This window comes from Choloepus didactylus, chromosome 27, assembly GCF_015220235.1.
Source record: "Choloepus didactylus isolate mChoDid1 chromosome 27, mChoDid1.pri, whole genome shotgun sequence".
Taxonomy (NCBI): Eukaryota; Metazoa; Chordata; class Mammalia; order Pilosa; family Megalonychidae; genus Choloepus; species Choloepus didactylus.
Window position 1 is genome coordinate 10,512,992 of NC_051333.1, and position 27,595 is coordinate 10,540,586.

The 27,595-nt window shown below is 54.3% G+C and overlaps 2 protein-coding genes across 2 annotated transcripts in view; both read left to right on the plus strand.

Moving 5' to 3' along the window:
• SYMPK (symplekin) overlaps nt 1-14,143 on the plus strand; it is a 34,439-nt gene extending 20,296 nt beyond the window's left edge. Inside the window, exons 14-27 of the mRNA XM_037819614.1 lie at nt 592-827; nt 2,004-2,085; nt 2,421-2,534; nt 3,645-3,792; nt 4,714-4,874; nt 6,215-6,323; nt 6,661-6,761; nt 7,384-7,474; nt 8,618-8,719; nt 11,700-11,887; nt 12,720-12,896; nt 13,066-13,161; nt 13,515-13,823; nt 13,988-14,143. Coding sequence (XP_037675542.1) covers nt 592-827; nt 2,004-2,085; nt 2,421-2,534; nt 3,645-3,792; nt 4,714-4,874; nt 6,215-6,323; nt 6,661-6,761; nt 7,384-7,474; nt 8,618-8,719; nt 11,700-11,887; nt 12,720-12,896; nt 13,066-13,161; nt 13,515-13,823; nt 13,988-14,125 — 2,052 coding nt within the window. The 3' untranslated portion in view covers nt 14,126-14,143. The remainder of the gene's footprint in view (nt 1-591; nt 828-2,003; nt 2,086-2,420; nt 2,535-3,644; nt 3,793-4,713; nt 4,875-6,214; nt 6,324-6,660; nt 6,762-7,383; nt 7,475-8,617; nt 8,720-11,699; nt 11,888-12,719; nt 12,897-13,065; nt 13,162-13,514; nt 13,824-13,987) is intronic.
• Nucleotides 14,144-14,493: 350 nt separating this feature from the next.
• Nucleotides 14,494-26,280, plus strand: RSPH6A (radial spoke head 6 homolog A). Its single transcript, XM_037819043.1, has 6 exons — nt 14,494-15,212; nt 17,601-17,844; nt 20,494-21,255; nt 22,283-22,427; nt 23,206-23,323; nt 25,932-26,280. The coding sequence occupies exons 1-6, from the start codon at nt 14,494-14,496 to the stop codon at nt 26,161-26,163; spliced, it is 2,220 nt and encodes a 739-aa protein (XP_037674971.1). The 3' UTR covers nt 26,164-26,280.
• The last annotated feature ends 1,315 nt before the right edge of the window (nt 26,281-27,595 follow it).

Sequence of the window (27,595 nt, forward strand, 5' to 3'; positions counted from 1 at the left end):
GAGGAGGAGATGCAGGAACACGCCTGAGCTCTGGGCTAGCGCAGGGCTGCATGCGAGCAAGAACTCTGCAAGTGTTTGTTTTTTCTGGTGGTTAATGTCATTGTTTATTATTTAGATTCACATATACCTGCATTCTGTCACTTGCAGGTTTTCTATTCTTTTAAGTCTACTGGTGATTAGCAGAGTAGGATGTGAATATCCTCTCGGTCAAAAAATATTTTCAGGCAGTAGAGATTGAGTCAGTCTCCCTTGGCCATTGCCTGCTCCTGTTCCCCTCCCCAGAGGTGAACTCACAAATTGTGTGAAGCCCTCAAGATCTTTCTTTGTGTTGGGTATGTAGGTACTCCTAGAAATTCATGGTTTTATTCTATGATGATGGCTTTTTTTCTTTCATTTTTTTTTTTACAAACAGGGCCCTACTGGGCATGAGGTACTTACTTCAGCTTCCTTCCCAATTAGCTCCATGTCTGGACTGGGCTCCGGGGTGGCTTGGCAGTCCCTGAGCCTGGGCCGGAGGTATCAAAGGTGTGCCTGGTTGGTGCCCCGAGGTGGCCTACCCCCACACAGACTTACACACTCACTCTCTGCCAGGTTCGCGTGAAGATCCTGGCCAGCCTGGCAACACAGTTCGACTCAGGCCTGAAGGCTGAGGTCCTGGCCTTCATCCTGGAGGACGTGCGGGCCCGCCTGGACCTGGCCTTTGCCTGGCTCTACCAGGAGTACAATGCCTACCTGGCAGCTGAGGCCACGGGCGCCCTGGACAAGTACGAGGACTGCCTCATCCGCCTGCTCTCCGGCCTGCAGGAGAAGCCGGACCAGAAGGATGGGTGAGTGGGACAGCTCTGCCCTCCCTGGGGTGCTGGGCCTGGCCCCCATCTTCCTGACTCCACCTGCTCTTTCCAGTTTCTGACCTCCTCCCACTTCATCCCCACGTGTCCATCCAAGTCCCCCTGGGCAAGGTCACAGTTGAGTGTGGGCATTGGGTCCCCAGTTTGCCTCCTGCTGTCTGTGTGACCTGCGTCACTTAACCTTTGAGCTTCCACTTGCCGATCTGTAAATGACGGTCTCCAGTTCATAGGTTTGTTTTAAAGACTGACTTCTCTCCTTTCCCATCCCTTGCCTGAATCAGCTTTGTGGCCTCCTCACTGTCCTCAGCCTCCAGCTCACTCAGCCATTCTCCACACAGCAGCCTGGGGATGTTTCATGATGTAAATCCTGTTTTGTTGCTTTCCTGCTAAAAACCTTCTGTGGCTTTCCATTGCTCTGGAAATAAAATATAGCCTCCTCACTAGGGCCCATGAGGCCTTGCGTGACCCAACCCTGACCACCCTCTTCGGCCTCTTGTTCAGTCTCCCACCACCCAAACTTTAGCCACACTGGCCTCTGTCTGCTCCTCAGACATGCTGAGTTAGGGCCTTGACACGTTCCGCTCTCTGCCTGGGATGCTCTCCCCCTACCCTTGGCATGGCTGGCTTCTTCTCATCCACAGCAACTACTCAAATGTCACCTCAAAGCTGCCTTCTGTGGCCGCTCTGTCTAAAGCAGCCATATACCGTCCCCACCCCATCATTCTCTCCCATTGCTTCTGTATACAAAGTACTTAAGACAGCCCGAAGTTTTATTCTGATTTTTTGCCTACCTCCCCCACTATCCATTAGGATAGATATCCTGTCTTTCTTCTTCACCTCTGTGTCCCCAGTCACTAGAATGGTGCCTGGCACTCAGAAAAGTGTATTAAACAAGTAAAGTCCTGAATCCCCAGTTTACAAAGGAGAGACACTGAGGTTCAGAGAGATAACGTTTCCACCCAGCCGGCAGATTGTGAACCCTGCTCTCTTCACCTTCAAAGCTCTGTGACCAGGGGTTGAATGCACGGGCTCAGAGGGCCCTGCCAACGCTGAGCTCCTATGATCCAGCCAGACCCTTCTGGGAGGAGGGGACAGCAGACTGAAATGAGGCAAACCTCTCCTCTGCAGCTTTTCCCTGTCCCGCCCTCTCTGCAGGATCTTCACCAAAGTTGTGCTGGAGGCACCCCTCATCACCGAGAGCGCCTTGGAGGTGATTCGCAAGTACTGCGAGGATGAGGTGAGGAGGGTTAGCCACACTGTGGCACCGGCAGTGGTTCTGCTTTCAGGAGCCCTGTCAGGGGCGGGGCTTCTGAGGGGCACACAGCCTAGACCTCGTGGTAGGGGGCTCTGTGAGGGGCTGGGCCCTTTCATCCAGGTTTCAGCTCTGAGTGGAGACAGAGTCAGAGGAGGGAACCAGAAAGATTCCAAAGGCACCCTGCAGGTGGACTGCCCACCTGCCCCTACCCCAGCCCTCTGGCATGAACGAGATGATGCAGCGGGTTCGGACAGGCTGAGTGGGGGAGATGTGGCAACACGGTGAGGCAGCCTCACAGCCCCTCCCTCCTGCCGCAGAGTCGCACCTACCTGGGCATGTCTACGCTTCGAGACCTGATCTTCAAGCGCCCGTCCCGCCAGTTCCAGTACCTGCACGTCTTGTTGGACCTCAGCTCCCACGAGAAGGACAAGGTGATTGCCTGCCACTGCCCCTGCTGAGCTACACCCTGCCAGCCATTTGCAAAGTCTTTCCTCTGTCCTGAGGAACCTGCCCCCCACATCCTCCTGAAAGATTCTCTCTGGGCCTAATGCCCTTCTTGCAACTTTATTTTCCCTCTTTCTTTCCATTTTCAATGATGTGAAGCTGCTCGGAAACTAAGGGTGGATACATTTGACCTTCCTCACAATGCACACATATACATACACTTGCTTCCTGCATATTCCCCCAAAGAAGGGCAGGTCTACTCTCACCCTTGCTCCACCAGGGTTGGGGAGCCCCTGTTAGAGCCCAGCCCTGTGCTGGGAACCAGGGATGCTGAGCAGGGGAGGAGCCCCATGAGAGGAGTCAGCACATTTTGTGGACTTGCAGTGCTTGGTGCTAGGAGTCCCAGGAGGCCTGGGGCAGGTTCTGACCCTCTGCTTGAAGCATGGGCAGGGGAAATGGTTCAAGGAAGGCTCCCTGGAGGAGGGAACATGTGAGCCAAGACCTAAAGTGTGAGTAGGTGGGTATGCTGCAGGCAGAGGGAACAGCGCATGCACGGTTGAGAGGGGAGCCCCAAACCATCCCTGCTCCAGCCTTTTGCCGGCTCCTTAGCCCGGCTTCATGCACCTGTCCATTCCGCAGGCCTTCGCTGTGCTGCTTCTCTGGACCTGGGCCTGTGCTGGCTGTTGGGGACTCAGCAGTGCCCACAACCAGCCCCTGCCCTCAAGGGTCCCAGCAAGTAAGGGTATGAAATGGGATGTAGCCTGCATTACAGAGAAGGGATGATGGGCAGGGAACCTTCTGTGCCAAGATTCAGAGCCAGAGATATTCTTTCCTCTTGAAGAACTGAGGAGAGATAAGTCTGGTTGGAGCGTAGCAAGGAAGGCAAGAAACAGTGAGGGATGTGCCTGCAGAGCAGGCAGTGGGCTTGTGCAGGGCTTTGAGTTTGACCAGGGTCTTTCTCCTGAGGTGCTGACCAGCCGTAGGCCGGGGCCCTTCTCCAGCCCGGGCTTATTTTCATGGAAGTGCTGCCAAGCTTGGGAGAGCAGCATCCTCCCCTCCCCCTCCTCACTCTTCCCCATCTTGCTGCCTGTCTCCAGGTGCGTTCCCAGGCTCTGCTCTTCATCAAACGCATGTACGAGAAGGAACAGCTACACGAGTATGTGGAAAAATTTGCCCTCAACTACCTGCAGCTCTTGGTCCACCCCAACCCGCCGTCTGTGCTGTTTGGAGCTGACAAGGACACAGGTTTGGTGCAGGTTCATCAGATGCATACTGAGCACCTGCTGTGACCCAGGCCTGGGTACTGGCAACAGAGCCCTACTCAGCCTGCAGCAGAAGAGCTTCCTCCAGTCATGACCCAGCCGTCAGGGCTGGAACAGGGAAACCAGGGGGCTGCGGGAACCCAGCCTGAGGGGACAGGTTGAGCTGAGGCTGGGAACAGGAGCGCTAACCAGGGACGGGGGTCCAGGAAGGGTCAGCAGGATTCTCTCAGGCCAGTTCCTTCCCCAAGTGCAGGATCCTTGGAGTTACAGATGGGCAAACCTGGGCTTCAGGAAAAGGGACCGATAAGTTGGAGGGTTCAGAGCTGTGACGGGTATGTACAGGAGACCTGCCCCGGCCTGGGTGCAGGGGGTGCTTCTGAGGAGACGTATGGTCAGCAGGAGACCCAAAGGATGAGTAGGTGCAAGGCAGGAGGAGTTCGGAAATGGTATTCCAGGAGGCATGGATGCAAGCCCCTGGAGGACTAAAAAGTTGAGCGTGAGTGGAGCACAGCATGCAGCTGGGCAGTAGGATGGAGAGGTGCATGGTGGGCAGGGGCTAGACCCCACAGGCCTTGGAGGTGGTACAAGGTGAGGAGTGTTAGCCCGAGGGCACAGGGCACCATGAAGGGTTTTGAGCAAGAGAGAGGCAGGGTCAGAATTACCCTTTAGAAAGATCCCTCCAGCTGCCATATGGACTGGAGGTCAGAGGAGACTGGAGGTGGCAGCTTAGAGCAGGGGCTCTGAGTTTGAGCAGTCCTGCCCCCATCCCATTTCCCTGCTGGTTGTCTGGCGTGGGGGTTCCCCAGTCCTTCTCTGCCCACTGACCTGCTCCCTGAGAACCGGATGAGAGGGAGTTGGGAGGAGAGTGTGGAGCCGGACTGATCGCTGCCCCCTGCCCTTTCAGAGGTGGCGGCGCCCTGGACTGAGGAGACAGTGAAACAGTGTCTGTACCTCTACTTGGCCCTCCTGCCTCAGAACCACAAGCTGATCCACGAGCTGGCAGCCGTGTACACTGAGGCCATCGCTGACATCAAGCGGACCGTGCTGAGGGTCATCGAACAGCCGGTGAGGCCCTGAGCCCACCGAGGGCAGGGCAGGATCCTGGCTCCAGCTTTCCCCAGCATCCCCACTTCAGCGTGTGCCCAGCACAAAGGGCCCTGGCCTCCGGGCTGAGCGGCTCTGTGGCTTAGGGGTGATCCTCATATCCAGCAGGCCATGGGAAGACAGCAGGGCAGCCCAGGAGTTAAGAGCATGGAGTCAGAAAGACCTGGGTTCCCAGTCTGCCTGTCACTTCTCACAGTGCAGCCTTGGGCCCCATAGGTAAAATTGGAGGAGAATTCAGTGCCTGCGGGCTTGTAGCAGGAATTCAGTGAATTCATGCATATGAACATCTGGGTCATCTATATTTGTGAGCTGGCCTTCCCTGCATGGCTATAGAGGGTCTTTAGCTGTCATTAAATAAGTCCCTCCTGTTCCCCCCAGAGCCACAGGGTCACCTGCGTGAGACATCCCTCAGTTGCAGAGATACACGTGGAATTCAGGGTGTCTGCCCTTCATATTTGCAGCTGAATTGAAAATTGCTTTTTTCTTTTTCTTTTTTTTTTAATCTCTGTCCATGACATTTTTTATATAATGAAACTTCTCAAACATAAACCGAAGGAGAAAGAACAGCCTGTTAATCCCCACGTCCCCGCCACCTGGATTCAGGTGTCCTGACTTGTAAAAGGGGGATAACAGGATTGTTGTAGGCGTGAACAGACCATCCCCATTTTCAAGGAGCACAGACTACAACCTGCAGGGAAGTGAGCTCCTAGAAAGGGAGCTCTTTGAGGACAAAGACTGTTGGTTTCCTTCATGACTGTAAATGTTTATTGCACGAATGAAGAGGGAGCTCCTGAAGCCTGGTCCCCTGTTCCCTGTGTTTAGGGATCAGGGTGGGGCAGGCTCCAGAAATAACAGCAGGTGTGAGCCCTGATCTGAGCTCGCAGCCAGGCTGGGGTGATGGCACCCCAGAAAGGGCTGGGCAGGGCTCCCCGATGCCTGGGGAAGCCGGAAAAGTCGCCACCCAGGAAAGGAGGCTCCAGCTGGGCTTTGAAGATGAGATCAGATTTGGAACATCAGGAAAGGAGGGGCCCACTAGGTTGGAGGGGCAGCACTGGCAGAGGCTAAGGAGTTGAACGAGGTCTGGGGCAGTAGGGGATCAGGTGGAAGAGACCAAGGTACTTCTGGCTTATACCTCACCCGCCCTCCCCAGATTCCCCCAGGTCTGGCAACTGTCAACAGTTCTTGCCCCAAAGTCCCAGCAGTCCCGATGCTCTAGTCCCCCCTGAACCCAAGCCCTCAGTCTCCCCAGTTTGCCCAGTCCCTTTTCCAGGCCTTCCCGGTCATCGTGTCTCCCCGTCTAGATCCGAGGAATGGGCATGAACTCACCAGAGCTGCTCCTGCTGGTGGAAAACTGTCCCAAGGGAGCAGAGACACTGGTCACCCGATGCCTGCACAGCCTCACGGACAAAGGTGCCTCCCTGAGACCCCCACCTTTCATCCTTTCCTTTGTCTCCTCGGCCTTCCCTCTTCCCCACAACAATCCCCGTTTTTGCTTCCAGGACTTGGGGATCAGAACTGCAGGGTCCCCAGATGGTTGGACCTCTTGTGGGTCTCTCCCCATCCTTGGGCCTCAGATTCTCTACTTGGGACAGTGTTGCTGACCACAGATGAAAAATCAAGGGACAAAAATTCTTGTTCTGAAATCGAGTTGTCCCTCCTCATGCGTCCCACATATGCACACCCACCTCCATTCTTCTGCCCTCGTCACCACCCCAACACCAGGGCTTCCTGCTTGTTCTGCCCACAGTGCCGCCCTCCCCAGAGCTGGTCAAGCGGGTCCGGGACCTCTACCACAAGCGCCTGCCAGACGTCCGCTTCCTCATCCCTGTGCTCAATGGTCTGGAGAAGGTACTGCCAGGGCTTGGAGGGCACAGAGGGGAGGACGAGCAACAAAAAACAGAAGGTGGAATCACATCTTGCATCTGGTCAGGAATCTTAGAAACCCCTGACACCCCAGCTGAAATACTCAGGAGCAGGTCTTGGGCTTGTCAGGACAGGATCTAACCTCAGCCCTGCCTCATCCTTCTCTGTGACCTTGGCAGGTCCCTTCCTGTCTGAACCTCTGTCAAGTAAGGGTCACAGTGATCCCTCCCTCCCCAGTACTGTCCCAGGACACTGTTCCCTGCACATGCAATCCCTGAGAGCCTTGCCCCTAACAAGCTGTGAGCTTCCAGCTCCCTTATCTGTAAAGGAGGTGTGATGGTGACAGTGAGCTCTGTGTATGACGGGTGTGGCTGCCCAGGGGTTAGGGTTTGACACCAGGGGACTAGTTGGGGAATCGGGTGGCTGTGGCAGAATCAGGCCCAGTGAGCTGAGGGGGAAGCTCAGTCCTGAGGGAGCAGAGGGAGTGATGAGAGAAAGAAAGCTCCGGAGAGGCCTGCTGAGGCCAGATCGACCCCTCATGACCCAGGGCAGGCAGGCAGGTGGGAGGGGTGCATCTGACCTGCCTCCCCTGCCCCTCTCCGTGTAGAAAGAGGTGATCCAGGCCCTGCCCAAACTCATCAAGCTCAACCCCATCGTGGTAAAAGAGGTCTTCAACCGCCTGCTGGGCACCCAGCACGGTAGGTGATGTGCCCCTGGCCCTGGCTTCCCTCCCCCTTGGCTCTCTGTACCCCAACTCCTCCAGGAGCCACCCCACCCCACCCCCACCCGGCCAGGGAGAAAGGGGTCTCGGCCTCCAGGAGGGGAGGCTGCGCGCTCTCGGGGGAGAGAAGAGCTCGAGATGCTCCCTAGGGCTGCCCCCAGACGCAGCATCTGGACCTTGGTCCCAGGGTCCCAGGCAGCCCTCCTGTGCCTTTTGGATGATGGTTTCTTCTGTGGCAGGACCAAAACTGTGGCACTGGGGTCTCCCTGGCTGGGCCAGTTACTGCTGCGTTTCCCCTTCGAGTGTCTTCCCTTCTAGGACCTGATGGCTCCCTCGACTCCCTCGGTCACCGGTTCCCCTCCTGCCCATCCTTGGGTCTTGCCCGAATCCCTCCCGCTGTGGGTGAGGGGCATTTGCTTGACATGGAGGCTTTGGGCATAATCCAAACTACTTTCAACTTAGAAAAATTACCAAGTAATGTAAAACGGATTCCTCGCCACTCACCCCAGTGGCCAGAGCTAGGGTGGGAGTGGAGCTGTTCACTCATAACCCAGTGATTTAAAAAATACAAAAGTGTTTGGGAACATCAAAATATCAACATCAGAGAGCCGTCTCCTCCCCTGCGGTGTCGAGTCCTTCCCACTCCACTAGAGCCCCACGCTCTGCAAGGCCCTGGGCGCTGCTTTGCACATCTATCCTCGGCCCATCCTGCCCTGTCCAGCAAATGCTTGTGCTGGTCGGTGCTGGGAACTCAGCAGGGAGCTCACTGCCAGGTCCTGCCCTGCTGGGTGCACAAGCCACTGGAGAGAGACAGAGAAACAGCTTGAACACACTCAGATGTGGCTTTAAGGAGGACAGGAACCAGTGTGCAGAAGGAGAGTGGAATGAAGACCTTCGGCTGCCTGGTGAAGGCTTCCCAGAGGGGCTGGGTGTTTTCAGGCTGCTGCCTCACTGAGCTCCCCTTCTGCGTTCTCGGCCTCTCCATTGCCTACACCAGCCCTTTGTCTTCCTCTGGGCAGAAGGAGCTTCGTCTTCACTCACTGCCTTCCCAACCTGGGGGACTCAGACCCATCTCTTCACTTAGGCTCTGTGCTGTCTCTGTCCTCTACCCCCACTGCAGGCGAAGGGAACTCAGCCTTGTCCCCCCTGAACCCCGGAGAGCTGCTGATCGCGTTACACAACATTGACACGGTGAAGTGCGACATGAAATCCATCATCAAAGGTGAGGCGCCCCCCCCCCTCCCCCCTCAAGTGGCCTGGCCTCTGCAGGCCCTGGGCAAGAACTGCTGGAATCTGCCAACTTGGAGATAATGCCGCCTGCAGCCCCTCCTCAGGGCTCCAGAGGACCTCCCCACCCACTTCTTTCCCTCCCTCCACCCTCCTTTCTTTCTTTCCTCTGTCTAAGAAACTGCTGCAGCTGCTGTACTGTGCGCTGGCACAGAGCAGGCCAAAAGGCATGTGCGAGCACCCTGCTCCCCTGCCCAGCCCAAAGAGCACAAGGGGGCAAAGCCCCCAGCTGAGTTGCTGGTCAGAGGCACAGTGGCAGAGGAGACTCATTTGGGACTTGCGTCCCAGGAGGTGTGCACCAGGGCAGTTTCTGGGCCAAGAATGGGTTCTGTCTGGGCCTGAGCTGAGGCAGGAGAGCATGCCGCCATGGTCGGGGCTTGGTGACACAGGCCAGCTTGTGATGGTCAGTTTCCCTGTAGCTGCCCTTGCCACTTACCACACACTTATTTTGAGCCAGGCTCTCCCTAAGTTCCTTACAAGCCTGCTCTGTTGGATTCTTCCCACATATCATCTTTGTAGTCAAGGAAATGGAGGTTCCAGAGAGGATAAGTAACTTGCCCAGGGTCACACAGTAGTCAAGTGGTATAGTGGGAAACACAGAATCTCCGGGCAGACGGACCTGAGTTGGAGCCCAGCTCTCCCTGTTCTGCCCGTGTGAGGCAGCTTGGGTCTCAAGACCATCTCCCCTGAGAAGGCCCCTTCCTCAGCTCCTCAGAGCTCCCCTCTTCTCCCTCTGAGGGAGGTTTCTGGTCCAGGGGCTGTCCTATCATGCAGCCTTCATCAGCAAGTTCTTTTAGAAGGTGTTTTAAGGTCAAGAGAGGGACTTAGGAAAGTTTAAAATCCATGTTAACATTGAGGATGAAATGAAACCTCTACTGGAAGAACAGCAGATAGAAAGGATCGATGGAGGCTGTGGTCCAGGAGCGTGGCCTTTCTAGGTCCCAGACCTCCCTTGATGATCTGAGGAAAGTTACAGACCCAGTCCCAGGGAGAGTATGCTAACCACCCCCCTCCAAAGCCCAGAATCCCCAATCTGCCCCATCCTCTGATGTTGCAAGGAGGAGCGATGGTCCATGGAAAGGGCTTTGCCAGAAGTTCCCCAGGCAGCCAATAGCTGGGCCCCTGGAGCAGCAGTAAGACCTGCCCTTCAGAACCTCATCTGTTTCCAATAAGCTTTCACAGGCGTCCGTCCTTCCTCTTCAGGCCCACACAACCTCCACTCATGCAGAGCTGCCCAGCACCCAGGCCAGCCTGTTCCGAAAGCACATGACATTTTTCTCCTGCTCAGGCACTGGCAATTCCTGGTTGCACTGAAGGCCTCACTCACCTGTAAGCTCCAAATGGCAAGTCTAGTCCCATTCTGTGCACCATTGGAACCCCGGTGCCTGACAGCAGGAGGATTCCCACCACTCATGCCCTCCATGAAACACCCTTTTTACCATGAGCTCTTCTATAATTAGATCTGCCCCCAGTGATCTGGCCCTCCAGTTGAAAAAACACATTGACCACATCTGCTGGGTCCTCTGCTGGGTGATCCTGGGGACACAACAAACGGTGCCTGAGACAGCCCTGGCCCTGCCCTCCTAGGCTCCTAGTCCAGTGGGGGAAACACCTGTCAACAGACAGTATTGACCCAGAGTGGGCAGGGCTGGGACAGAGAAGTCCAGAGGGGGTTCCTGCCCTGTCCTGGGTATGGGATCAGAAAGGGCTTCCTGGAGGAGGAGGGGACATTTGAACTGAGACGGGCAGGGGAGAAGACAATCAGGAAAAAGGAAGAACGTTTGTAGGGGCCCAGGGCGTCCGTAGCATGGCTGGGCTCTGAAACTGCAGAGTTGAACCTGGCTGGATCTTCCTGTCTGGAGGAGAGAGTGGGGTCAAGTAAGAGGCCGCTCTGTAACCCTTAGGAAAGCCGTGCCTGGGTGTCAGGATTAGGCTTGCTCTCAGGAGGGCCTCTGGGAGAACAGTTTTCAGCTTTTGAAAGGCCCCACAGGCTGCTGTGGAGGCTAGGAGACCCAGGGGGAGGCTGGGGCAGTTGCTGAAGGGAAGGGGTGGATTCTGGAGGCATTTAGGTGGTAGAGCAGTAGGCCCGAGTGACAGATGGGTGTGGGGAGTAGCTGCTTCCAGGGGGTTCTGGCAGGTCCTCAGCACATTCCTCACGTCACAGGACTCTCCTCTCCCCTTCCCCAGACACCCGCCCTCCCCCTCGGGCCTCCTCTCTGCCTGTCTACCTGCAAAGCCTCCAACCTCCCCAGCTTTTCCCCCTCTGCATCCCATTAGCCTCTCAAGGCTCAGGGCCTCTCTTCTGGCTCAATAAAGAATTCCTGGTTGACACATGGCAAGTGGTGTTTGGGGAAAAAGGGGTTCAGAGGTAGTTCCTGGGGTCTTCTCATTAGCACAATGGATCAGGGCCCCACCCACTCATGTGGGAAATCAGACCCCAAGTTCTGCCCTGTCTGCCTGCCTTCTAGAGCTGGACTGGGGTGTCTGTCCTATGCCCAGGCCTCATCCTCCTCCAGCTTTCCTAGTTACTCTACTGGATATCTGTGTGTCTGCCACAGAACCCCTGACCTGTATCCTCCCCAGCATCTCAGTGCAAGGGTTGGGGAACAGGCAGTCCTCTGACCCGCCTGGTGGTGGAGGGACATCTCTCCTGTCCCCTGGGTTTGGAACTTAACAGAAGTTACTGGCTGCCTTCCCTCTGATAAGGGTGGGGTTGGCAACCTGTCTTTCCCCCTTAGCCTTTGGGAGGTTGTCCCCCAAATAAAAGGGGCTGAGATCTCCCACTCCACCCAGCATGGGGCTTCTAGCCAGGGTTGGGCCTCCCGCCACACAGGCAGAACACAGGGTGGCGGGTTCCCACCTCCCGGGGTGGAGAGCAGCCAAAGAGGACAGGCCCACTCTCCGCCTCCTGACAGCCACCAACCTGTGCTTTGCGGAGCGGAACGTGTACACGTCGGAGGTGCTCGCCGTGGTGATGCAGCAGCTGATGGAGCAGAGCCCCCTGCCCATGCTGCTCATGAGGACCGTCATCCAGTCCCTGACCATGTACCCCCGCCTGGGGGGCTTCGTCATGAACATCCTGTCCCGCCTCATCATGAAGCAGGTAACTCACCCCTGAGTCCCAGTCCCCCAGGCACACTGCATTAGGGAGCACCAGAGACAGACAGACTTCGGGCAGAAACCCAGGCTTTCCCAGCCTGCCCCCTCACCCCCACGCCACCCCTCCCAGGATGTGGAGGTCAGGCTCTCCTGAAACCAGCCTCCCGTTTGTCCTCCCTCCTGCCAAGATAATGCAGTCGTCCAGGGGTCTCTAACCCAGACAGCTACAGGACAGTAGAAGCCATGGTAGACTGCAAGGGGCACACACGTAGGAAAGGCATGGCCGCACCTCGCCCCCCCCCACCACTGCAGGCCTGGCCAGGGTGCATACCGGAGCCCAGAGATGTTCAGTTTTTTCAAGAAAAGCTAGAAGTCTCAGTTTTTAGAAATAACCATATTTCTAAATGAAATGACAAAAAACAAACCCCACATGCAAAGCTGTCCCCCAAACTATATTTGACCCACAAATTGCTACTTTGGGTGTTGCCCCTCAGCCCCCCTGGGCTTCGTTGTCTAATGGCTAATCTTCCCTCCGGGCTGAGGCGGGCCTCACCACACACTTAGCCCTGGACCGGGCACTTGGGAGCACTGTGAAATGGTTGCTCTCATTTTTCTTCTCCCCCTTTTCCAAGTTACCCTCGTGTTCCAGCTGCCTGGATCAAGAAGAGGAAGTTCTCTAAAGAGAGGTCTGGGCTCTGGGGACCTCAGAGGAGTCTTTGGATTGTAGGATTTGGGCACCAGCAGGGGCCCATCCTGGCAAGGTCTTTCTCAGTTTCTGGGGCTGAGCTGGCCACCTGCCTGCCTCCTCATGCCTACTCCCTCCTTGTCCGGCCCAGGTGTGGAAGTACCCCAAGGTGTGGGAGGGCTTCATCAAATGCTGCCAACGCACCAAGCCCCAGAGCTTCCAAGTCATCCTGCAGCTGCCGCCCCAGCAGCTGGGTGCCGTCTTTGACAAGTGCCCTGAGCTCCGGGAGCCCCTGCTGGCCCACGTCCGTTCCTTCACCCCTCACCAGGTACCCCAGGGTGTGGAGTGGATGTTCCCAGGGTCCAGTTCGGGGGGTCTGGATGGGGTGGGCAGAGGGGAACCCTGCACTGCCAGAGAAGGTCAGGGGATCTGGAAAGTCCAAGGAGGGTTCCCCGGCCAGAGCTCTCCACAGCACCCCCATCCTGCTCTTCACCCAGCAAGCACACATCCCCAACTCCATCATGGCCATCCTGGAGGCCAGCGGCAAGCCGGAGCTGGAAGCCAAGGAGGCACCTGCAGGGCCCCTGGAAGAGGTGAGGGCCCACAACCCACCCATCTTGATTCCCAGCTCTCCCCCTACCCAGCCAACAAGGACCTACCCCAACGTCCTGCCCACCCGAGAGGCTCTGGGTTACCCAAGCCACCTCCAAGATGCTCCTGCTGACGGGGGTGAAGTTGGGGGACAGACGCCTCCTACTCCCTGTGCTGGACCAGAAGCAGCTGCTGCTTCGGGCCCCCACTCCCCTGCTTTCTGTCTCAGGCTGGTCTCTTGACTCTTCTTTCCCACCATCTTAACTCTCCTGTCCTCCCAGTCTCGGAGAGCAGCCTGGGCTCAGCCCCAGCGCCCATCCATCTCTGAGCTTCTTTGTGCCCCTTCCCACCCCAGGACGACTTGGAGCCCCTGGCCCTGGCTCCTGCCCCGGCACCCCGTCCCCCTCAGGACCTCATTGGCCTGCGGCTGGCCCAGGAGAAGGCCCTAAAACGGCAGCTGGAGGAGGAGCAGAAGCTGAAGCCTGGAGGTGTGGGGTCCTCTTCCTCGGCCCGGCCAGGCCCAACCCCAGTGGAGGAGACCATCGACTTTCGGGAGGACGGGCCTGAGTGCGAGACCCCGGCTATCTTCATCAGCATGGACGAGGACTCGGGGCTGACCGAGGCTGCACTCCTGGACTCGAGTCTTGAGGGGTCCCTACCTAAGGTAGGGCTGACAGCCTCCCTGCGACAGGGGAAGGGAAAGTCGGGGCTGCGGGATGACATGTGTGCTGAATTCCCCAGGTGGGGGGAGGGTTAGGGCCTGAGCACAGCCTGGTGGTGGAACCACTTGACGTCTGCCCGGAACCCCATCCCCTGTCCTGTCTCTAGGAGGCAGCGGCGAGCGGGTTGGCCGCAAAGGAGGAGCGCAGCCCCCAGGCCCTCGCCCCTACCGGAGAAGACACCGTGAAGACCCCCAGCCCTGCCGTTGAGGAAGCGGGGGAACCCGAGGCCAAGGGGAACAGCTGACGGGGCTGGGCCGGGGGTGGGGGGGTGCTCAGGGGTGGGCGGGGCGGGGCCTGGCTAGCGGAGGGGTTACCTTTGAAAAAATAAAAAAGAGATCTGAGGCCTAGGTTCCGTATCGTGTCTTGCGCGGGGTCTGATGCGAGGCGCGCCCGGGAGCCTGCGGGACCCTGGAACCCCCGGCACTTGGGGCTGCGCCTGCGCAGAAGCCTGCTCCCGGCCCCGGGCGTCCCCGCGCGCCCGCCTCTGGTAACGGCCCGGCCCCGCCCTCGTCTTCGGACACCCGCGGCGCTAGCGGCTGCGGGGGCTGGCGACTGGTCTGGCTGGCGTGTTGGCAAGCCTTTCTCCTAGAAGTCTGCGCCCCCTTTCGAACCATGGGGGACTCGCCACCTGACCCTGACCAGCCCTCCAGCCGAAGGAGTTCCCTGGAAGACTTCGTTTCCGACCGGCGGCACAGTCGGGGCCAATCGCAGCCTCAGTCCACAATCCTCGAGTTTGTGCAGCAGATGGAGCAGATGCAGCTCGACGCCCAGAACCTACTGCCCGAGCAGCAGGCTCAGGAGTTCTGGGCGAACCGGACCAACCTAGCCCAGATGTCCCAGAGCAGCCTGCGGGGCTGGCTGCAGGAGTCCAGCTTGAGCGAACAAGAGGGCTTGCAGGTGGCTGGGGCCTTCCAGGCTGAGCAAGCCCAGATGGGTGGCGTGGAGTACCCGGTGCCGACTCCAGGCTTTTCCTCAGAGCTCCAGCCCCATCGTTATCTGCAGGAAAACAGGAACCAGGGCATGGAGCAGGCCAGCCTACTACTGCAGCAGCTAGAGCAGGGCCAAGGCAGCTTCTTCCAGCCCCTGAACACAGACTACCAGGAACCCCGACTGGACCTCTTGGACCAGTTCTACCAGAGAGACCTGCAGCTTGAGGAGAGCAGTCTGCATGGACCTTACGTGAGGGATGACCCTGCCCTCCAGTTTGTGCCTTCCAAACTGGGCTTTGGGCCCTTCGGTGTGGAGGTGCCAGAACCTGAGCCTCGGGAGCTGGCGGTGCAGAATGCCAAGGCCTACCTGCTGCAGACCAGTGTCAAATGCGACCTAAGCCTGTGAGAGGGGGTGGGGAGGAAGTGGGACCCAGGCAGGGAGGGGCTCCCAGCCAAGGCCGGACCCCCGGCAAGGGATCACCTCTCCTGGTGGACCAGCAGCCAATCTAGAGGCAACTAACTTAGACTGGGGTCAGAGAATAAATACTAACAATAGCAGCATGTACTCACCCGGCTTTGGGTAAACAATTCCCACAATAACATCTAATTCTCACAGCTCTGAGATGAGCACACCTACTGTCCCTGTTTTATAGAGGAGGAAACAAGAGCCAGAAAGGCTAGGTCACTTACCCAAGATCACACAGCTAGGATGGGGCCGAGCCAGGGCTCCTGAGGCCCTGTTATTCACTGCACTTCCCTGCCTGAGGAAAGGACTTGCCAAGGCCACTTAGCTGCAATTACATTACACCTCCTGGCCCTCATGACCTCCTCATGAAGCTCACAATCCAGTGAGAAGAATGAACATAAACCTCAGGTCATGATAAGGGCTAAGGTGCAAAAAAAAAAGGCAAGGTAAGGGTTTGGGGTACATGATAAATATGCTGGGGTCAGAGAAGGCCTCTCCCAAGAGGTGGCATTTGACCAGGGACCTGAAGGGGCTGAGGGAAAAAACGGTCCAGGTAGAGGACACAACAAGTTACAAAGGTTTTGAGTCTTGGTTGTTTGAGGAACAATGAGGAGACTGGTGTGGCTGGAAGCAAGGGAGCAGGAGGAAGAGTGAGTGGAGATGAGGTAGGAGAAATAAGGATCATGCCAAAGCACAAAACTGACCCTATCCCTCCCATGTTCAGATCCTACTATAAATTCCCATGCCCTCTAGAGAAGGCTCACGCTCCTTCAGCCTTTAAGGCCCTATGTGGTTCAGCCCATGCCCCACCCCCCCCTCCAAACTTCACCTCTAGTCAGTACCTGCTCCTACCTCAGACTCCAGAGTCCAGTCAAAATTAACCTCTTGCTGTTCCCTAAAAGATACCAGCTCTTGGGAACTTCAAGCTCCCTTCCCAAAAAACCCTGGCCAATGTTGACCCTGGCTCACTTCTTACCCCTCCCAACTTCCATGGTGGCCCTCCAACACATCCAAGACTCCTGACAGAGAGGTTTCCACACTGTAGAGGTTGACACAAACATGCTTGGAAATCAGACCAAACTGGATTCACATCCTAAAGCCATGCCACCACTGTGTTAACCTCATGACCTCCAATGTCTAAGTCTGAAGAGCAGGGATCATAATTGTTTCTCAGATGTTTGGTTGTGGTAAAGATTCAACATTGCTCTCAAGTGCCCAGTGTGGTGCCAGGCTCAGGAGAACTGAAGCCATTAAGATGCTATTATCACTCCTGCCTCCTCAACTCCCACCAGCCCTTCATTCACCCCACCCAGCCACACTGACCTCCCCTCTGTTCCGCGCACAAGCCAGGCACACTCCCATCTCAAGGCCTGTGCACACTCCCAATCGTCTGCAATTCATGATGTTCCCTTCCAAAGCTACATTTTCTTTCTTTTTCATGTCATATTGCATTGGCTGGGACCTCCAGTACAGTGTGAAATAGGAGTGGTGAAAGCAGGCATCCTCATTCTGAATCTCATAGGGGAGTATATTCAGTCTTTTGCCACTATGTTTAGTGTGTGCTATAGGTTACTTGTGGCTACCCTTTATGAGATTACAAAAATTATCTTCTATTTCTGGGTTGCTGCAAATTTGTTGTTTTTTTAAATCACAGATGGGTTATGTTGAATATTTTCAAACAATTTACCTGTGTCTATCGAGGTGATCTTACATCTTTCCTTTAACATGTTATTGTGATGAATTACATTTTTCTATTTTTCTAATGTCAACCCAGTCTTGCATTCCTTGAATTAGTGCACTTTACTCATGATGTGTTACCCTTTTTAGGAAATTGCTGGGTGCCATTTGCTCATTTTTGCTGAAGATTCTGAATCTATATTCCTAAGTGAGAGCAGCATGGGCTTGGTCTCTCTCTTAGTGTTCTTGAGTTTGGGTATCAAGATTATGCTAGGCTTATAAAATGTCTCCGAGCCTGCCTGCACCTGCTGTTCTCTCAGCCTGGAATACCCTTTCCCGCAATATCTCATTTCATTCAAATATCAGCTTAAATGTTACCCTGGGGATAACTTCCTGGGCCTCCCTATTTAAAATTGTAAGCTATCTCCCATTCCCAGTCCCTGCTTTATAGCCTCCATACCAATTACCACCCTTGACAAACTATATTTCACATATTTGATTAATATCAACCTGTCCCATCAGAATGTCAACTCCATGGGGCAGGGACCTTTACTCTTCCCCTACTGTGTCATAGGGCCTGGCACATGGCAGTCAGCTCAGCATGCTGAGCGATGCACCCCGCCATCCCACCCCAATCCCCGTGGCAGGTATGAGCACCTGGTGAACCTGCTGACCAAGCTCCTGAACCAGAGGCCTGAGGATCCCCTGTCCATCCTGGAGTCACTGAACCGCACCACGCAGTTGGAATGGTTCCACCCCAAGCTGGACACGCTGCGAGATGATCCCGAGATGCAACCCACCTACGAGATGGCGGAGAAGCAGAAGGCGCTCTTCATCCGCCCCGGCGGCGGCGGCGGCGGCGAGGGCGAGCAGGAGATGGAGGAGGAGGTGGTGAGTGGGCCCGTGGGGAGGGGTCCACGGCGGCGGCCCGGGCTTAGGGCCCAAACAGAACCGGTTTCAGTCGAGTGCATATGCCGGGACGGAGGCGGACTGGGCCAGGTCACAGGGGGCCTTGAATGCCGTGCTAAAGGGCTCGGGCTTTATTCTGGAGTGTTGAAGCGGAGGAAAGGGCTGGACGGCTGGGCTTTTTAGAAAGCTGACTCGGGCTGCCACGTGGAGGTGGAGGCTGGTCCCGCCTATCATCCTTTACCCCTCCTTCCAAGAAAAACAAAACAAAAACTGCCCGGCAGACGTTTTCTGTGAAACTCACGGCCTCCTGGAGTCTCTCAATACTGAATCAATTGTTCCCTCTCCCCCGGCTTCAGTTTCCCCGTTTGTAAACTGAGGTTTGCTAAGAATGCATTCACCCATGACCTGTTAGCATTCAACCATCCTCAGAATATATCATTCCACGACTCTGCAGTGCCAGAATTGGACGAACGCTTAAAATCTGATGAAGGATTCTTTAACTCGTTTGAAAAACTTTTATTGAAGACTTTCTGTTTATAATAATTCTGACACCCCCTGGGCCCTCTGCTGACAGCTTTAAGCGCAGTCTTGTTTTATCCGTAAATCAACCCTGTGAGGCAAGTGCTATTTATTATACCCATTTTGTGGAGGAAGGAAATGAGGCTCTAAGGGCACGAAGCCAGGAAGTGCCTGAGACGGGACTGAGAAACCAGGATCATGGCCTCCAGAGCCGGTGCTGTAGCACCTCCCCTACAGGCGGATGCTGTTGGTGTGTGCCTGCTTCCATGCTTCTGGGATTCTAGGATTCTAGAAGGGGGGTGATGGGGGGATGCGGAAATGACCCCACGAATGAATGAACCCTTGGGTGAATTCAACTCTTAGGCACGAAGGACAGTTTTTATCTGAGAATATGGATTTAATTTCAGACCGCCATTCTCTCCCAGGGTGGCCGCCCACCCACTTAGAGCTGCATCTAAGGCAAGTGCCTGAAGGCCCCGCCTCCTTAGAACACTTCGTACCTAGAGGCCCGCCCCTTTAGAACACCGCCTCTCTGATGGCCCCGCCCCCTCAGAGCGCCTGCTCCCTGGAGGCCCCGCCCCCTCAGGCGCTGGGGTCTGCAAAAGGGCAAGATTATAGGCGTTTGTGGCCTGTGCATGTGTCCGGGAAGAGATTCAAAAAGAAACCTGTGATTCAGCACTTCGTATTTATTTTTCTGTCTGGTGTGAGGCATAGCTATCATTTTTCATTTTATTTTTCTTCCCAATGGTGTGATCCCAGCACCATTTATGGAATAATCCATTCTCCCCTCCCCCACTCCCCCACTGATTTGAAATGCGCCTCTATCATTTATTTATACTTATATGTACTTGGGTCTGTTTCTGGATTGTCTTCTCTGAGCCTGTGCTCCTACTGGTTCATTGACAGCCCCTTCATGGTTGCTTTTGCTATTCGGTAGCAAAAATCCAATCCCACCACCACCACTCCTCACACACATACACTGCACTCCAGTTTTGAAAAGTTCCTGACTATTCTCACATTTGTAATTTTAGGCAAATTTCATATTAATTGTCACAGGTTTAGTATTCTTTGTCACATTCCAAAAACTAAACCCTTACTGTACCAAGTTTGAGAACACAAGCCACTTTAAAGTTAGGGTAATGTCGCTGAAATAGAGACAAGTGGCTTAAACAAGGTAAGTTTGTTTTTCTCAAACCTAATAGTCAGGCACAGGCAGTCTCGGGCTGGCAAGATGTCTCTTCATTAAAGGGCTCCTCATCCCTATTCCCAATCCCAACTTCCCTCCCTTGCTCTAAAGTGGGAGAGCAGTTTTCATCATCAAGGTAGCCTGTCCAGGCTTGCTTTTGGTTGCAGGCAGCAGACACTTGATTAAAACAACAGCCCAAGCAGTTTGGCAAGACATTTAATTATCCCACTTAGTTAGGAGTCTGGAGATGGGCAGTAGAGATTTGGTGCAAGATCAGTACAAGTTCATGAAAAATCCCAGTTCTTTCCTCCCTTCCGCTCTGCCCTCTTCATCACATCAACTTTTGATCCTTGAACTTGTCATTTTGTGTTCAAAAAATGGCTGCTGCAGCACCCGACATCATATCCTCATACCAGTGTCCCAAGAAGAAAGGAGGAGGGGGAGGAAGAGAGGGAGGGGACTTCTTGTCTGACTCCTTTAAAAAAAAAAATCGGGACAGCAAATGTTTCCCAGAAGCCCCTTGGAAAACTTCCACTTGCAACTCATTGGCCAGAATAGGGTCACATGACCATTTCTAATTGCAAGGGAGGCTGGGAAAGTGACCACTAAGCTTCTCCAGCCTCTCCAGTGGCAAGAGGGCAATGGAGAAGGGGCTTGGGAATGGTGCTGGCTCAGTGGCTGACTCGAGGCTGACTCGAGGCAGAGCTGGGAACCACAAATCTTAATGCCCACCGCCTCTGCTCCTCTCTCCTCACTTCCCTCCTTCTCCTTCTCTTCAGACCAGCTTGGCCCTCCATGTGGCAGGATATGGCCACCCCACAGCTGGTTTACAGGGCGTTTTCATTCCCTTGACCCTGTAGAGGAGTCAGGCTAGAGAGCAGCGCCTCAGCCCCCTTCCCTCTGCCCTTCCACCCCTCCCTCCACAGACAGAGACAGCGGTGCCCAACATCATGGAGATAGCCTTTTACTTCGAGCAGGCCGGTGTGGGCCTGAGCTCAGACGAGAATTTCCGCATCTTCCTGGCCCTGAAGCAGCTGGTGGAGCAGCAGCCCATCCATACTTGCCGCTTCTGGGGCAAGATCCTGGGGGTCAGCCGCAGCTACCTGGTGGCTGAGGTGGAATTCCGGGAGGGCGAGGAGGAGGGGGAGGAGGAGGAAGTGGAGGAGATGTTGGAGGGCGGCGAGGGCATGGAGGCCCACGGCGAGGAGGAGGGTGAGGAGGATGAGGAGAAAGCCATGGACGTCATCCCCAAGCCCACGTGGAAGCCGCCGCCCGTCATCCCCAAGGAGGAGAGCCGCACGGGCGCCAATAAGTACCTGTACTTCGTGTGCAACGAGCCGGGCCGGCCCTGGACGCGGCTGCCCCACGTGACGCCGCTGCAGATCGTGCAAGCCCGCAAGATCAAGAAGTTCTTCACGGGCCACCTGGATGCGCCGGTCATCAGCTACCCGCCCTTCCCGGGCAATGAGGCCAACTACCTGCGGGCCCAGATCGCCCGCATCTCGGCCACCACACACATCAGCCCCCTCGGCTTCTACCAGTTCGGCGAGGAGGAGGGCGATGAGGAGGAGGGCGGCGCCGGGCGCGACTCATTCGAGGAGAACCCTGACTTCGAGGGCATCCCGGTGCTGGAGCTGGTGGACTCCATGGCCAACTGGGTGCACCACAGGCAGCACATCCTGCCGCAGGTAAGAACCGGGCATTCCTGCCAATGGGTGCCAGGCCTGCTGGGGGACCCGGGCGCCCTGTGCCTCAGTTTCCCTTCCTGTCACAGAACCAGCTGCCTCAGGTGTGGCTCCCTAGTAATGCTGCCAAGGCTTACTCTCTGCTGGGCCCTGTGCTAAACATTCATTCATTCATTCATTCATTCTTCATTCGTTCAACAGATACTGGTTGACAATCCCCTGTTGGAAACCTTTGGGGCCAGATGCATTTTGAAATCCAGAATTTTTCAGATTTTTAAACGGTGACATGGTGCACATGTTATCTATTATGCAACACCCCAAGCAGGGGCTGGGGCTGCAGCCTGTATGCAACCCCAGTCAAGGGTTGCTGCCAAATGAGTTACCAACAAAACAAAACTAAAAACCTTTTGGTTTGCAAAGCTTTTTGGATTATAAAATTGTGGATAAGAGATTGTGGACTTGAATTTATCAAGTGTCTACTGTGTGCCTGAACTTTATGTTCATTTATTTATTCACTCATTCATTCATTCAGCAAAGCACCTGCTGTATGCTAGAAACCTTTTATTCATTCATTCATTCAGTAAACACTTATTGGCTCTACATGTCTTATTGATCCCAACTAACACTTTTTGGGATAGGTATAAGTATTTCCATTTCATAGTCAAGGAAACTGAAATCTGCTATATGCTAGCACTTAGGTTTATTCATTCATTCATTCACTCAACAAACATTTATTGGCTCATCAGTATCTCATTTAATCCAATGAATGAGGCACCTGTGACAGCCTCCATTTCACAGATGGATGTGCCTACCAAGAATCATAGGGCTGCCGAATGCCAGCTCCATGACAAATGAATTGATGAATGGATGAATGCGTAAATGGGGTCACACAGCCAGTGAGCAGCAGGTGTCCCCACCTTGCTACAACAGCTCCCTTCCTGTGACTAACCCTGTCCCTCCTGCCCACACCTAGGTCCCCAAGGACAGGGCCAGTGCCCCAGTGCCCACCTGATCTTTTCCCCACCTCCAGGGCCGCTGCACCTGGGTGAACCCTTTGCATAAGTCAGAGGAGGAGGAGGAGCTGGGAGAGGAGGAAGAAAAGGCGGATGAAGGGATGGAGGAGGTGGAGCAGGAAGTGGGACCCCCACTCCTGACCCCGCTCTCTGAAGATGCAGGTAACTGTCCACTTCATGCCACACACTGCCAGCAAGGGGGTGGGGGTGAGGCTGCCTGGGGACAACTCTCAGCTCCATCTCTCTGAGCCTCAGTTGTTTACTCCTCCATGAGATGGGCATCATGGCAGTGCTCCCCTCACGGATGGTGGTGATGCAATCCTTCAGGCTATGTTGAGCCCTCCTGGCACTTGGCAATGGCCCAGATCAGGGGACATGGTTGCAAGAGCCCTACGTGGGCTCGTGGTGAGGAGGTGGGACTTGAGCTGGGTTTTGCATGAACTCAGGTATTTCCTGAGGTTGGGGCATCAGGCACCTGGAGGGAAGGGAAAGGAGAGGCTGTGAGTGGGCGAGTGCACAGAGCCTGGGTTTGAACCCAGATTTCCTTGAGCCTGAAGCCCGTGCCTTGCCCCCTCTACCCTGGTCCAAACTGGTGGCACACCTGGGGGTAGGATCACAGCCACTCCCCTGTTGGGGGCTCCACCAGGTGCCAGGCACTGCAGTGGATATGCCCCAGACATTGTCACCAGGCCTCACCGTCTCCCTGCAGGAAGGCCTAATAGGTATCCCCATTCCATAGGTGAGGCCCCTGAGACTCAGACAGGTGAGGTGGCTTCCTGAGGCAGCGAGAGGGTGGTTGGGAGCCAGGGTTAGAAGATCAAAGCTTGTGTCCTGAGTCCCTACAGCTTTCCCTCCTGGCCTTCTTGCTGCCTTCCTCTGGGGGTTGTGGGGAGGCCGGCCAGGTGGCACTCTGTCTTCATCACCCCTCTCCACCCTGCAGAAATCATGCACCTGTCACCCTGGACGGCCCGCCTGTCCTGCAGCCTCTGCCCACAGTACTCCGTGGCCATCGTGCGCTCCAATCTCTGGCCAGGGGCTTACGCCTATGCCAGTGGCAAGTAGGTCTCCTGGCCCCTGGCAGCAGGGGAAGCCCCTGGGGACTCCCTCCTTCAGGGCTGGAATGGGGCCAGGCAGCTCCCCAGGGTAGGCAGGGATTGGAAGGGCCTCTTTTAGGAAGCCCCCAGACTTGACATCCTCACATAGCCCCTAGGTGCTCCAGTAAGGTTAAAATAAGAAATCCCAGACTGAGGATGTGAGCTTGTTGGGTGAGGAAATGGAGGACCAGAGAGGGGAGGCCACTGGCCCAGGGTCACATAGCACATGCAGGATTCAAACTTGGGTCTCTGGTTCCCTGGCCCAGGGCTTTCCTATGAATGGGTCGCGGAGTTGGACAGGAGTCAATAGTCCCCTTTGGGGTTGCTCTGACAGGACAGAGCCTCATCTCTGGGGGAGCTAACTCCTTCCCTGGGCCCCCTGGACAGTTCTTCCAATATCAAGGGTATTTTTTCTATGGAGTAGAAATTTCCCATCAGTTGCTCCCAAAAGATTGGTAGACCAAGGGCAGACCAACATCCACCCCAACCAAGTCTCTCAGCCTCTGTCAGCGGGCCCAGCTCAGCCCTTCTGCTCAGCCTCCAGCTAGCGCCATCTGGAGCCAGGGGGTAGGGAGCAATTGCCAGCTGTGTCCACCAGATGGCAGGACGATATTGCAGAGATTTTCCTTTACCCTCTCAGTGCTAAAGCTGCACTGTTTGCTACTATGTGAATCCGAATGGGGTGGAATTTCATGTGATCTCGATAGTTTAACCACATTCTTGGAATCTTTTCCTTCCTAGAAGCTGGGAAGAGACAGGCTTGCTTTTGCCAACCCCCTTTTTCTGGCCACACCCTAATTTGGCAACATCCCTCTGAAAGCAAAAGACCATCTATCCATCCACCCACCCATCCATCTACACAAAGATTCTCCAATGTCACTATGTGCCAGCTGTATCCTGAACCCCTGGGAATACCATGTTGAAAAAGGCCGATACAAGTCTTGCTCTGGGGAGCAGAGAGAGGGAACACAAGCATTAACTGCACAACAGTTAATATGTTGCAAACTGAGAGGAGCACCGCTAGGGAGCTTGTAATTGTCATGATCAAATCAAGGAAGGATTCCTGGGAAAGGAGTTTGATCTGGAGTTTTCAGAGAAAAAAAGAGCCATCAGAGAGGGAAAAGCAGGCAAAGGATCATTTTAGACCAGAGCTTCCCAAACTGTCGGGTGCATGAAACTCACTTGGGGATCTGGTTAAAATGCAGATTCCGATTCAGTGGGTCTGAGATGGAGCCTGAGGTTCTCCATTTCTAACAAGCTCTTGGGTGATGAGAGACAGGGTGGATTTGACAGCCCTGAGAAAGACCTGGAGGAGAACAATTCTCGGGAATAGCAAGGATGTGAGAATAAGGCCAAAACAAAACAAAACTACTTCTCCAATGCAAGCTCTTCCTCCCCATCTCCCCCCAACTCCTGTCTGACTCTCAGTTCCATCTCTTTTCTCCCATTTACCCCTCCTCACTTCCCTAATTAATATTCTGGGAGGACATTAATTGGCAGGGTTCAACCCAAAAATTATCTCCTTGTTTATTATCACTCTCCTCTCTCTAACGTGTAGGCACTGTGGCAGGGTTTTTATCTATTTTTTTCACTTTTGTGTCCCCAAAGTCTAGCCACCATATGTGGTCCAACATAAATAAAACATGTTGTACATGCAAGTTTAAATTTTCTAGGAGCCTTGTAATAAGGTAAAAATAAACAAGTGAAATTCATTTTAATGATATGTTTCACTTAACCCTGAACATCCAAATTATTCTCCTTACTACATGAAATCAACGATATGAAAATTATTAACGAACTAGTTTACAATCTGGTGTCTATTGTACTCTTGTAGAATATCTCCATTTGGCTGCTACATTTTCAGCACAAACACTTGACCTGTTTTCAGAGTTCATAAAATTTCCATTTGAAAAAGTAGATTTATGTAGCCAAGTTGTTCCAGGCATACTTAAAAGTTTTCTTGTAACTGGGCTGAGTGTCCAATTTTTAAATTAAACTTAAAATCAATTAAAATTAAAAAAAAAAATTCACTCCACCCAACAACAGAATACACATGGAACATTCTCCATGAGAGAAAACTTGTTAGACCATAGATTTAAAAGGATTGGAATCACAGAAAGTATGTTTTCTAACCACAATGGTTGAAATTGAAATTAGAAATCAGTAAGAGAAGGATATTGGGAAATTCTTAAATACGTGGAAATTAAATCACAAGTACCTAAATGACCCATGGGTCAAAGAAGAAATCACAGGGGAAATTAGAAAATCCAACACAATTTTAAAATTCACTGCCTCGGTCGCCCTCGCCAGGTTGCAAGCGGCCACTAACCATGTGTGGCCGTTGGCTAGAATGCTGGACAGCACAGCTGGATATACTGCTTGGCACACAGTAGCTGCTCAGACAATATTTGTTGAATGAACCAATGAACAGAGAAACTCAGTGGGCACATCTCATCCTACCACCACCCACCACCCTGCCATCAGGCTGGGCCCACCCATGCTGGGTCCCGCTCTTGAGGACCAGAATGGTGCCTTTGGGGGAGGGGGTCACATCTTTTTGCTGCCCTTCCAGGAAGTTTGAGAACATCTACATCGGCTGGGGCCACAAGTACAACCCCGAAAACTTCAACCCGGCCCTGCCAGCCCCCATTCAGCAAGAGTATCCCAGTGGCCTGGAGATCATGGAGATGAACGACCCCACTGTGGAGGAGGAGCAGGCCCTCAAGGCTGCCCAGGAGCAGGCGCTGGCATCCGCGGAGGAGGAGGAGGAGGATGAGGATGAAGATGAGGATGTGGATGACTGAGGCCTGATGGCCCCTCCCCCACCCTCACAGGTAGCTAGCCGCTTTCCCCTTATACATAGTTATATATGGATTTTTTTCACTGTTGATTTTCTTTATGCTCCTGGAGATTGGGGGTGGGGGGGGGTGGGGGTGGTTGCAAAGAGGAAAGCAGCTGCTCCCAATAAAATATTCCCCCTGGCATGAAGGCTGAGTGGTTCATTCACTGCTTCACGCATATTTGGTGACAGGAGTCCAGGCCAGGGCTGTGTCTCGTCGGGGGAGGCAGGCATTAGTCAGGCAGAGTTGTCTTCCATCTGTTTCCTTTACTCATTCATCCAGCCTTCAAACTATTTAAATGCGTCCTCTTGCAAAGGTGACCAAGCTGCCCCAGCCCTGTCTTCTTCCCATGGAGAGGACAGACCCACCCCCCAGACCCTGACAACCCAGGTTGGGGAGCCCCGAGGACTGACGGAGCTAAAGAAGAGAGTGAGAAAGGGCATTCCAAACATAGGGAGCAGCATGTGCAGAGAACTCAAGGGTCAGAGAGAGCGAGATGTGTCAAATCTCATTTGAGGTGGGGCAGAGCATGAGGGGTTAGTGGTGACAGATGAGGTTGGGGCTGGATCACACAACGCTTAACTTTGCCCTGAGGGCAGTAGGGAGCCAGGGAGCCACAAAAGGGCTTTGAGCAGGGGAGGACCCTAATCATATTTGTGCTTTATAAGGACCCCTCTAGCCACCAGGTGGAGGGTAGATAGGAGGGGTGAGACTGGAGTCTCAGAAGAGACAAGGCTGATGCAGGACACAGAAAGGAGAGGAGGAGTTTGGAAATGGTTTGTGGAGAATAAAGGAGTAGGAAGAGGAATATGGGTGGTAGAATGTAAAAACTTGGGGCTGGAAAGTGGGGGTTGAAGGGAAACTGTATAAATCTAGAAGGACACCCGGGCCTGTGACCTACGGAATGGGTGGATGTCAGGGTTGGCCCTAAGATGGGGACATGGAAGAGGAGCAGAATTTGGAGAAAGACGTCAACTTCAGTATAGGACATGTTGAATGTGAGATGCCTCTGGGTGGTAGTGGTGAGAAATCCAGGAGGTCACTGAATAAAGAGGTCTGGGAAATCTGCAATGGGAACAGGCATTTGGGTGGCTTCATCAGAAGTGAGAGACATTGGGTATCAGTGGGAGAGTTTGGGTTACTCATAGATCATTGGGACACTGAGAGCGTTACGGTAATCAATGAAATTTTGGAATCGGGGTGTTGGAGGACTGAGGGAGATTGTCGAAGAAACTGAAGGCGGGGGCATTCTGGAGGTTGGTGGAAAACATACAGGAGGTTTGGGGTTAGCACTAATCAGCAGAGCATCAAATGAAGTCCTTGGAGATCTTTGGAGACATTAGGCGGGGGAGTCAGCGGGGATTTCGGGAGTCATTGAGGGTTGGCTGGAGATGTT